This window comes from Urocitellus parryii, unplaced genomic scaffold (genome assembly GCF_045843805.1).
Source record: "Urocitellus parryii isolate mUroPar1 unplaced genomic scaffold, mUroPar1.hap1 Scaffold_37, whole genome shotgun sequence".
NCBI classification, from domain to species: Eukaryota; Metazoa; Chordata; class Mammalia; order Rodentia; family Sciuridae; genus Urocitellus; species Urocitellus parryii.
In genome coordinates, this window is record NW_027553327.1 from 3,599,001 (window position 1) to 3,612,359 (window position 13,359).

Genomic DNA, 13,359 nt, shown 5'->3' on the forward strand with positions numbered 1-13,359 from the left:
ATTTAATATGTACATTATTTATAAATATATTTAAAATATAAAATCCCTTAAAAATGAAATGTAAAATGACTTTTCTGAGATTGTATTATGGCAAAACTGAAGAAAGTAATTAGATCTCCTAACTTCTAGATTAGTGTGCTTTCTTCTATGCTTTCTTTCTTTTTTTTTTAAGAAAATTGAGGTTTAGTAGAAATTATACCATTTGACTAGAAAATTATAGGAGACCTGAAAAATCAGGTCAAATGCTTTCAAATGTCCTCTAACTTATAGGGAAGAAAATACAAAGTTAGAAGATACAGTTTAAGTTCAGTTTGGTAATGGTGAAGTTCTAGCTTATAATTTTTTTAAACTGTGATTGTAATTGAGTGGTTTACTCATGAATTTAACAAACACTATCATTACCCAGGTATAATAATAGGCATGTACATCATCCTTTCGGGATTTTCCTCCAGTACAAATCCATACAGGAGCATTTTATTCCTTACTTAAGGGTTGGAATAATTGACACAGAAATCAGACCAAGAAATTGAAAGGACTGAATGGATAATAACAAAACCTAGTCTAGAGTTTGGTGTCTTACAATGAAAGAAAACCAAGTGATTAATCAGATGAGTGGGAGAATATGACTTTCCAATATGAAGGGAATTTGAGTAGGAAAATATAAATGTTCAAACCATTTAGTCAAGCAAAATCTTCGGGTGGTCTCTTTCCGAAATCTCAGGAGCATGTCTAAGAATGTGTGCCAGAATCTGTGTTTCTTTTATAAAATGCCAGCTCTCTTCAAAACCTCAATGACTTGGTGGGGAACAAGGCACACAAACCCTCATGCTAACTACATTTATCCTGAAGCAATCCTTCTACACAGGATATTTGCCTGGAAATGAATTTACTGTATTTTGTAGGCATATTCTCAAGCCAACATCAACAGTGACATCAGCCACAAGACATGTCTCAGAAATAAAGCTTTTAAAAATCCTCTTCATCCAGCCTCAGTGACGCATAGGGTGTTCCAGCTACTTCGCAGGCTGAGGAAGGAGAAATACCTTGAGACCAGGAGTTCAAGGCCAGCCTGGGCAATGTAGCAAAACCCTGTCTCCAAAAAACAACAACAAAAAAATACAAAAATCCTCTACTTTCACATTAGATGTCAGATGTAGCCATATCTCTAAGAAAAAAAAAATCATGGACTAAATTTGCTTCTATTTATCAATCTATTGTGTTTACCAATCTAGACTGAGGCCATTAATCAAATGCATCTACTTGAATTTTATGAGGATATATTGGAGTTTTCTGAAGGATAAAATATTTTTTTTAAAGAGAGAGTGAGAGAGAGAGGGACAGAGAGAGAGAGAGAGAGAGAGAGAGAGAGAGAGAGAGAGAGAGAATTTTAACATTTATTTATTTTTTCTTAGTTCTCGGCGGACACAACATCTTTGTTTGTATGTGGTGCTGAGGATTGAACCCGGGCCGCACACACGCTAGGCGAGTGCGCTACCGCTTGAGCCACATCCCCAGCCCCTGAAGGATAAAATATTGAAACTTTCTATAATCAAATATGCATAATCATACTGACAATGTCATATATATTCAGTGTTGAAAATTTGAAAAGTTGGACAAAGAGGAAAAACAGAAAAGCCACTTAGAATTCTACCATGCAAACTGGCTTTAAAATATTCTCCTATAATATCATTTTAATGACTCTACAATAACCAATTTACAAATTATCTTAAATTATTTAACCACTCTTAGACTCTTCTCGTTTTCACTTTTAAAGATGGTGTAAGATTAACACCCTTCTCCTAAAGATATTCAAGATTATTTCCTAGAGGCAAAATTACAAAGTCTGAAAATATGCAAAGGTCTAGAGCACATTAAAAAATAGCTCAGTTGTGCTCAGGAATACTTTTAATCAACTGAGATTTTCACTAATAGCACACAAATTGCCTTTTCTCCCAAATTTTATCAACACTGAACATTAACATCATTGCCAACCTCAGAATAGACTTTCCTCTTAATTAATATTTTTACCTTTGTGAGTTTAAGTATGTGTCTTCACATTACCTTTCTGCCTCTGAGAACAGGACACAGGTACCTCCTCAAGCACTTCCCGATTCAGAGGTGCCTCATATACTTATTGCTACTGATTCTCTGGCCCCAGTTCAGAGGGTTCTGCTCTATTTGTTTTGGATATTATGTTCATATGTTTATTTATATTTTATTTCTGATTTCTAAGAACTGTTGGTAAGATAAAACTTTTCATATCAGTTATAAATGTCTTTTTTCATTTTGTTAATACTCCTTCTAATCTGTTTAGGCAATATTTTTGTTATTGTATCAATAAAATGATATGATAATGTGTAATATACCATTACATATGTATAGAATATAATACATTACATAAATATTCAACTCCAATTGCACCCATACTTTAATGCCCTTATTATTTTTAATTTTTAATCCAACTATAATTTTGTATATATGGTATCATAAAGAAAGCAATTTTTTTCCCAAATAGCCATTGACAGCATCACAATTATTGAGCAGTCCATCCTATCTGCATTAATACGGAATGTCATTTCAGTAATATTTGTGTCAATTTTTAGCTTATAGAATAGTGAGAGAGAACCTTTTAGGGTGACATACCCTTTAGCATACCATATTCATGTAAAATTCTCTAAAAATGGTGTTCTAGAAGCTTACAGAATAAAAAAGCCTTCTCCTAAGGTAAGTGCTTAGAAACATGAGGATGCTTTCTTTATAGAGGGACAAATGTTTATTAAAATAAATTTGATAAACTGTGGATAAACCATGTAGTTATTTCATATAAAATGAAATGAATCTGACACAGAAATGAAAATGAATGCAAGAAAGCTTGTAGTGCAAAGGCTATTCACCAACAGAACTTTAATACTATTACTGACTTATAGCTATGAAAACCTAGACATGCATGAATTAATAAATATTCTGAAGGGGGAAAAACCAAATTATTCTCTAGACATATATTTTGTTTGTTTGTTTAATCTTGTAAGATGTAAATTGAAATAGTACTTAACCAATCAATCCTAGCACTTATCACTTATTTAAGGACAGAAGAAATTAAAGGATGCAGACCATACATGATTTAATAAAGACATAAAGTTAGCAACCCCATTACCTTTACTCTTTGCCAGTTACCCATACTTCCTGCAGACTTTATTCTGTGCAGTCTGTCTTTGTGGCCAATGACAAGTGAAACATGGAGGCTGATTGGTTGAAGGACATGGAAGGGTATGGATGGAAAGGGGAAGAGAAGTTCCAGTCACAGTGACACGGTGATTAGAAGATGGTGAATAAAATGTCAACTTACCAGACCCAACTAAAACAAAAAAAAAAAAAAAAAAAGAAAACCTGGAATAAATAAAATTAAGGAAACATAAAATGAAACAGAAAAAGTATAAGATTTGACTTAACAATGATCCTTCTATTAATGTAAAATAAAAAAAAAACATGTTAATATTTGGATATAATAAGCACACTATGGATGGAAATTTGTTAGCATTTCAAGTGTAATTATGAATAATTTTAGAAAAATAGAAACAAATCTTCAAATCTTTACTATGATTAAATGGCAGAGCTACGATTGATGGTAACCATGAAATTATAAAACATTTTTCAATGACTCTACATTTTGCTACCAGAAGAAAGGTTAGATAACTATATGTGTAATGGATTTAAAAACACTATAAATCTTAGCCACTAAGGCTATACAGAGATCAAAATTGATCATCTTTTAAAGATAAGGAATGTTAAAACCCATAACTCCATCAACAGACTAGTTTTTAAAAGATTCATGCTACCAATAATATTCCACTCAGATCATGCTTTCACATGTGAATAAACATACAAATCATCAGACAATCTGGTTAAAATACAGATTATGGTTACATGGGTCAGGGCAGTGGCCTGAGATTCTGCATTTCTAACATGGACAAGATGCTATTGGTCCATGATTATAAGTCAATCAGGAAATATATTTTAAAATGTTTCACTTAAATTTTTGCATATTATAGATGAGAAGATCTATAGAAAAATGTGAGTAAATTACAAGATCAGAAAAAACTTTTATAACCTTAGATATAAGTCAAAATCACCTTACTTAATTTTAGTGCTGAAATGTTGGGCATTTTAATATAGAAAGCTCAAATTATATATGTTCAAACTAATGCAAAACAATTCTTTTATTTTAAAAATACATAGAATTACTGTTAAATGCAGTACTTTTCCATATTAATAGAGTCAAAACCCACACTACATTTACTTCAAATAAATAGATCCTATATCTGCTAGTAACTCAAAATTAATTAGACTTACTAAATATTCCTGTAGTTTAAATTAAAAAATGAAGGGCTGATGCTATAAAATAGTAGACTTATAAAACAGAGGCAAGGTTCTCTGTTATATATTTGCTATATATGCACTATGCCATAAAATGGCAGATATGGAAAATACATGCAAAATGTTAAGGTAAATCAAAAACACATTTTAAATCACACATTCCAATAATAAAAATGAGTGAAATAATTTCTCTTTATTTTTTTATTCTAAAGTAAAAATTTAGCATAATTTTCAGTCATTCAATTAGAAAAAATGTTTTAAAAATGTTTTAAAAAATGTTTTAAAAAAATGTTTTAAAATGTTACTCAGGCTTAACATTTATTGTATCACTAGCTTTCATAACTAGACTCAAAACCATAGAGGAGGTAGGCATTCTTACATTTCATAATACTTTAACAATAGTATCTGTTAAATGACAGGAAGAAACATTTAATACAAGAGTACCTAATGAACTGTCAAAATAAAATTTTTCTTTGAATCAACAAAAATTGTGAAATTATTTTTGGCTTAATTGGTGAAAATAAGTTTGATCCCATTAAACTAATGTAGTTAAGTCAGAAGACTAGAAAAATAATTCTAATTTTTTTTACCTATTTTTGTAATTTAAAATTCATTAAATATTTAAAAAATATATGATATAGGAAAAAACAAGATAATAACTGGAAAGCAGCAACTTTAAAACTTAAAATATCCCTTTCCTTGTGTAGAGTTTTTAACTACAATTGGGTCACAGCATTAGAATAATTTTATTAATTAAAATCCAATATAAGAAATTCAGACTATTACATTTGCATATCATATCAATGACAACTTTCAGTCTGTTAAGGATCTTAAAAGTTAGGTAAGCACATCCTCTAACACAGAAGCTTCTTAAACATCAGAGATTGTTGAGAAAACTCTATTTTGAATGATCATTTAAGCTTTTAACAACCAAGATTATCAGGAAATGATGTTTCCTGTCCCAATGAAAACCTGTCTGCTCACAGATTAACATCCCTTTGCATCTGTGCCAGTTTCTGTAAACAAATAAAAGCCAATAAATCCTCCACATAAAATCCCTTTACTCACCGGAAGGAAATTTTCATCCCTCACTTCTGTTCTAAAGGCCACATTATATAAACTTACTTAAATTTTTTTTTACACCTATTTCCCCTTTATCTACATTTCTCCTAGGGTCAGGTAAAAGGATTCTCTTTTCATACAGAGAACAGGAACACTTCTATAAAACGGTCAGTGCCCATTATTGTCCAGTTGATTACATCAGAAAGACACAGGAAAAGGGAGAGTGGCTAGGAATCTGCTTATCTGTAATCCTAACTCTGAAGTTCTGGGTTCATGGGGGACCTCAACTCCCACCCTTAGGCTAGCTCCCCTCCACTTTCCTTTCCACTTTTAAGGTTCAGAGCACATCTAACCTGTCCCCTTCACTCTAGCAAAGAGGAAAAGCTTGTCTGTCTCTACCTCTAATAAAACAATAAAACTATAAAATGCTGGCACTGGAAGAGACCTTAGAACTTAAAGAGTCTAACCCTCATTCTTTCTGCATGAGAAGACAGAGAACCTAAATTGTTAAATAACTTTCTCAAGTTCACAGATGGTTAAGCCAAGAATGGCTTCCAGGTCTCTGGACTAAATCATGTCTCTGTACAAATTCTCCTACTGACTTATCAGTTAGTAGAGACACATGCAATAGGACACCGAATAGATTTGATTTTACACTTAAACTTTTAAGAGCTGTTTAACCTAATATTTACTACATACACATATGAAATATGTTTTTAAATAATTCCTTATGATATAAAAACACCTTTGAGAATAGTTAGCTGAAGTCTTTAAAAGCGTGGGAAGCTAAGAAGTGATAAAGCAGACTTAAAGCTGCTTGAAAAGTTTGCCCTTTTGCAATGAAAAGTAATGTAATCTTTTAAGGGTAAACCAATTTTCACCCTTCCTTCACTTGTAATCATTATAAATTGAATAAAATAGTTATCACTTTTAGAATATGAGAAAAAATTATGTTTTGGCAAAAATACTTTGTAAAGTGAATACATAAATAGGCAGATAAAATACCTTTAAAAAGCGAATATATATTTTTAAATTTTTTTTAGTTGTAGATGAACAGAAACCTTTATTTTATTGATTTATTTTTATGTGGTGCTGAGGATCAAACCATAAACCCAGTGCCTCACATGTGTCAGGCAAGCACTCTACCACGGAGCTACAACCCCAGCCATGAATATACATTCTTAAAAAGAGTAAAATTTACTGTTTTTTTTTTCTTAATCTAGCAACATTGTGCAGTATCTACAGTGATAGCTCTAAATTTTCTTAGTTTAGAAGAGAATTTAGAAGGGGTGAAGGATTAGAAAATTTGCCATGAGGCTGAATTTAAATAAAAATATACTGTTTTCACCTACATTCCTCTTTTTTGGTGAGGAAGGAAGAGGGAGTAAAGCAAAGCCTGAAATATGTGTTATGCATAAATTCACATCATGCATATAAGGTATGACATTGTAAAATTCTATGGTACCTTTTGAGTCTAAAAAGGAAAAACAATAACTGTGTAAAGTATTGGAAGATATATAAATATTATTATATAATTAAATAATAGTTTTTTTAAAACTGTTTAAAAAATTGGGGAGAATTTAGCATCCTTCTCCCACTGGTCGGTCTCTCTCTCTCTCTCTCTTTCTCTCTCTCTCTCTCTCTCTCTCTCTCTCTCTCACACACACACACACACACACACACACAGAGAGAGAGAATAAAAAGATGCTCTAAGATTCTCTTCCTTTTTTTGAATGTAGCATGAAAAGCCTCCTTATTTTGAGATATTCTATAATCTAAGAGTATATACTTTCAGACAATAATCTTTGGATAGACCAGCTAGGAAAAAAATACAAGGAAGGGTGGGGAGTGGGAAAGAGAAGCAAGGAGGTTAGGGAGGCAGAGAATATGCCTCATATTTCTTCCATCTTCTTGTCATATTCAGGAGGCATGAGTCCGAAAGATGATAAATGTTTGAAAATAAATTATATAGGAGTTGGAGGAAAGACTTTTCTGTTCTGAAGAAAAGAAGTTAGCTCCATAGATCCTTCAGAAGTCTCCAGATTGGGTTTAATAAACAGAGAAAGCAGCCAATTTTGACAAACACTTAGGCCAGAAGAAAAGATAATGGGCCTAAATAATAGCAAGAACATCCTAGGCAAAGTGTAGAAAAGAAGCAGTTAACAGTAAAGGTCAGTGAACCACGAAGTGGTTGCCAACTGTGATGTCTCTAGAGGTCTTTAAAATGGGATTTTTTTCCATTTGGCCACCTCAGTTTAAATATAACCCTGTCTGGCAAAGGCAAGTTGAATCTTAAAGTGCTTTCAGTGCTAGTGTCTTAAGAATGTGGTCATTCAGAGGGAAAGCAGGACAACTGATACCTCCTTCTGCCCTGGTAGCTTCCTTTCCCATTACAAATATTAAACTGCATATTCTACAAGGAAAAAGTCCTCAAGAACATTCTTTTCAGATCATATCATCTTAAAGGAAGAAGTACTTTACACATGTGGATCCTATGATAATTTCAGGACACATCAGAAAATTCCAAGTAAATGAAATATTTGCATAAATGATGACACTATTATGATTAAGATTTTGGTATTTTCACAATGAGATTTTAATATTGAGGCATATTGGCAAACGTATTTGTATCTATCCTTATGAATTAAATATAGAAATTCTTCACTGTTAGCAATAAGTGAGAAGTGTATCAGAGATCTTGGCTCTAAAATAATAAAAGTACGCTACATTCCTAGGATGATTCAATGGAAGATTCAGTTAACCAAATTTATCTGTGATAAGAGCAATCCTACTAATCAACAGAGAAAAGCATTTTTGTTGAATTGGCTATTAATGAAATAAACTTGACTCAGAAATTCTTCTGCTAGTTAATAGATACTAGTTTTTCATTATCAGTAGCTAATTTCTAACAAGTCTTAAACATAATGTGATTTTTTTCCCATTTAATCTATAGTGTTTTTTTTCAATAGCAGGGCTCAATTAACAAATCTGACAGACTAGTACTGTAAATACCACATTCCACGAGAATATGAATGGATATAAGGTAGTGAGTTACAAGACTTTTTTGGAAGAAACACTTAGTTAAACAGAGGAACACTCAAATTTTCAAGTGGTGAAACGATCTACATTTGTACTGAGAAAACCCAGTCACTGGGATAATGGAAAAATGATATGCACAGGAACTCATGAATGATAACATCTCTAACAGTTAAAACTCTTAGGATACTTTAATACAAGGTATGATTTCTTTGGGAGTGAAAAGATTGAGTTTAACATAAAAGCCTGTCATTATGTCTTTCAATTTTTCAGACATAAAAATAGAGAGAATAAAAGGGCATTTTTAGAATATATTTAATAGATACATAAAATGCTATGAACTTTTTGCCTCCACTCAAATATCTAATGCTATTCTGTAGCTCATAGTTCTAGAGACAATTTTGGCTGTCACAACTGAAGTGGAGAGGAAGTGGGAGAGGCTGGCCAGTAGCTCTACCTCATAGGACAGAAGTCAGGGATTCTAATAAATATCCCACAATACACAAAATAACCCACCACCACCACCACAAATAATACCCTAGCTCAAAATTCCAGTGTCATAGCTGAGAAACCTTGCTGGAGGTTATTGAAAGAGTTTAAAAAAGAATTGTCCAGAATATGTACTAACAAACACTTCCAATTTATGTAAAAGTACCCTGTACAATGCCTGATATGTCACAGGAACTCAGAAAAGATGAATAACACTCTTCTTCCTTTCCTTCCTCTTCTAAAAATACCCACACTCTCCCACAAAGCACAGTTGTTAAATGGTTCTACTTATTTATTTGTCCATTAAAGAATCCAAACATCAAAAAAAAAAAAAACCAAAAAACTATCCAGCCATCTATGACAATGTGCATATTACCTGACATGGATCTTAGGGTCATCATTTTAATGATAACATTCCCTAAGTCAGCCTTTAGAAAGCATCACATCAGAATGCTTTCTTTTCCATCCTCCCTGAAAGATGTACTTAATTACCAATGGTCATTGCATTTATTTTGTAACTACTTGTGATTTTAACCATCTGTTTCTGGATACCACAACCCTGGCAAAGCTATCAAATGACACTCATCTTAACTAATGACTTGTATTTTTCTAATCTAATCTCACATTGCAACCAGAGGGATTAAAACAAAACAAGGCAAAACAAAACTAAACTGATCATAGAACTTATGTGATTAAAATCCTTCAATATCATCCAGTGCTCTTAAAACAGAGAGCTAAATCCTTTACATGGTCTTGTGCATTATGCTCTCTGTCTTCTCAAACCATCCCCCACCCCTCCCTCATTTCCTCAACCTGGCCTCATAAACATTCTTTTGGATCTTAAGTACACCATGCTCCATCTTACCTCCAGTTCTATGCACGCCATCCCTCAAAATCTCTCCCTTCCCCTATTTAATTCTTACTCACCCTTCAGATCTTAGCTCAAAATCCAATGCTTTTTTCAAGAAATAATCAGGTCTTCTATCCTTCATAAATTTCATACATGTTCTAACTCTCAGTTTAACAAGAAGAAGCTATCAATGTTAGCTGTATGTCAGACCAAAATATTAGAAATTCTCTTAGCAAAGAAATAATTCAATATCCCAAATGTGCAAAGGTTGGAAAGTGAAGATTCAGGGGCTTTCTTAAAGCTGCTCATCAGGTAAGAAAAGAATTGGAAATTCAAGTATGTCCAGCTTTTAAAAATCTCGCTTTTCTTATTACACTGCATTTTTTTTCAAGATTTAAACCTTACTTTAATGTAATTTTTGTTCTATTTTTTTTTCTCCAAATCAGTAATAAGTAATATGAATGTATGATGTGCATAGTAATACATTAAATAAACACATACATAATGATTCCACTTACATAGACATATTTCATATGTACAAAAAATTGGGAGAAGAAACAACTCATGTTATATTTTATTTTCTCTTAGCAACAATGTCAAAAAAGCCAATTCCATCTCCAACATGTGATGTGATATAATCATTTAGGACAATCACTATAAACTTTCAGAATATATAGTCAAGAAATTAAGAATTAGAATTCAAGTGTCTCCAGCTTTTAGAATCCTTGTTTTTCACTGCACATTTAAAATATGCAGTCAAGAAATTAAGTATGCATGATTTAAGTTGACTATTTAATATAAAGACACATAGGAACTCATTTTTCTCATTTGTAAGATAATTCCAAAGTAAATGATTTGTAGACTACCATTCATGAAAGTTTCAAAAATCCAGCATAGGATTCATAATTTCACATTTATTCCCAAGATATGTAAATAAAGCCAAAATTTTCATTTCTATCTAGCGATTGTGTACATGTTTTAGAGTAAAAAGCCTAAAAATGCGCCTCCTCTCTTTAACTAATAAACTAAAAAGTACAGTTGGAAATGACTACCATACACTAAGTTAACTTTTTAAAAGCAGCTTTGTAAAATGGCCCATCTATCAGCTTTAATTGTGCAGTGCTCTAAATTCTCTCCTAAGAACATCGACCACACAAAATAAATGTCCTAAAGCTAACATTAACAACCATTTATGGATTTTCCTATCCTCATAAATCTGTTATAAAGCAATTATTCAGCTATATTTTATCTTATACCTATTTTAGTATTTTCTGCAGGTGTGTTTATTTTGGCACATTATTTATCAAGTCATGAGAATTATAGTTTAAAAGCAAATTAAAGTGCTCATGGTATTTTAATCAGTTTTTGCAAACTTTGGGTATGATATTTCAAAATGTTCATTTTTCAATCTATGCAGAATCCTCTTAAAATAAAAATAATTACTTCATACTTTAAATTATTGAAATAAAGCTCAAAGGACACCAGATGCTAACATAATTCTAAAGTTTATTTATTTTAATGATTACCTGATGTTTGGAATATGCTGAAAAGATTTACTAAATCTACAAAAAATGAATGCAGTTAAAAATTATTTTTAATACTGCATAAATCTGTTGGAAAATAAAATCATGTCAAATAAATAATAAAATAGTTAATACATATGGATGAATAAAAATCCAATTTTCAATCATTTTATGTATAGAATTATCCAGAGTTTTCCATAACAAAAAGGCATCCTTAATATACTCTATATTATTCTCTTTATGATTATTGTCATTTAAATAATAAATAATTTCTATTACTTGATGTCTGAACAATTTCAGATAAAATACAGCAAGATGAAATTAATTTAGGTTTATTTCTTTTACATTCAGTGATAAACAATTTCACATAATAATTCCATGTTTTAAAATTATGTGAGCTTGTTAGCAGAGAATCTAACATTTTAAAACAGTTATCTGTAAATGACTAGGGCAAAAATGTAATTTATTTCTCTGAATATCATTCTCAGGCCGAGTGATTCAGATTTTATAGATCCACACAACTCAATTACATATTTCCATGTTGACACCTTTATTTGATAATGTTGGCTGCTAAAGATAGTTGCTCAGTTATACATGCATATAACTGCCTCACAAGAAATCCCAATCCACTGTTACACAGAAGAATAAATCACAGTGAAGCTGAGACCATAATGGAAGGCCCATGATGTACTATTTACTAGTGTGGTGCTGTGTAATTACTTGTCACCAAATTATCTCATGAATCAATTATTTCTTCTACCTGACTGCTCTTCTTATTTCTTCAAATATTTGCCCGGCACATACATTAAGAGAATGTTTCGAATTTTCTGTAGTAAGATCACCTGGTGAAGGCTTTTTCTTTTGATTAATTTTTACAATTTATATCAGTGCATTTGAAATAACTGAAAGTAATCCAAAACCTGTATATGAGTGAAAGAAATCTAAAAGGATATCACATCTTTAGTGATCATTTTGGTGGAAATTTTAAGTTACAAGAGCACAAGAATTTCTTTACTACTGGAAAAAAAATATGTCAAGTTATCACATGTCAAAATGATACTGGGACTCAATCAAACCAAATATTAAAAAAAAAACCCAGCAGGAGTGAAGCTCTGCATCCTATTTACACTACTGGATCAGAACAGTTAGGGAGGGAGCTGTTCTCACAAATCATTCTCTTGTTAAATTCTGTGGTAGGACTTCATTAAACCTCTTAGCTGATGGCATTTTACTTTCTTTCAGTCTGCTCACAAAGAACTCAGCTGGCAATACTGAAACTTGAAACTTGAAAAGTTTCCATCACATATTGAGTTTTTAAAATTTTTTGGGGGGGGTGTTTCTTTTTACAATCACAAACCTTTTTTCCTCATTCCCCCCTCTAAATTTCAGTTGAATTTTTCCAGTCATCAACTGAACTATGAAACAACCATGAGAAGAAAATGAAGCACACAATAAAAGCATAAAAATTCTAGGAGGGTGGCATTTTGAATTTGACTCTAGAATTCAGCATTAAGAGGAGCAATATATACAGGAGGAAGTAAGTATAGATATGTAATTACATGCATAATGTATGTATTCATGTAACTATCTTATATTCTCCACCCCATGAAGCACCTTGCCTTTCCTGATTATTGTCATCTGTCACGAAGAACCATCTCCTAAAAGATTCAGTTTGCTTATCTTGTCAGAGTCTGACAAAAGTATCACACACATAATCAAGGTTCTTAAAAACATGAAGTGAAGTTTTGGAGGTCTCCTAATATGTATTTCTTCAAAATGGTGATGAACTCATGGTTTTGTAACCAGAATCATGGATTAGAGTAAATCTCATTGAACCTGCAAAAGGCCCCTTGACACTATTAGTTTTGGCTTTGACTCAAATAACCAGGTTAATGGTCAGAAACTATGCACCATTACACTTTTCTCAAATGAGCAAGTTAAGGAAATGGTTCCAGCAAATGATTTAAATGAAGTATCCATCATTTTATTCCTTTTTATACCTAGATATCATATGAACTCCAAAAT

The 13,359-nt window shown here is 32.0% G+C and overlaps 1 protein-coding gene across 1 annotated transcript in view; it reads right to left on the reverse strand.

The window, feature by feature from the left end:
- LOC144252158 (roundabout homolog 1-like) overlaps nucleotides 1–13,359 on the reverse strand; it is a 158,640-nt gene that overhangs the window by 79,449 nt on the left and 65,832 nt on the right. The window contains 1 exon segment of the mRNA XM_077794668.1: nucleotides 3,347–3,355. Within this exon segment, the coding sequence (XP_077650794.1) occupies nucleotides 3,347–3,355 (9 nt within the window).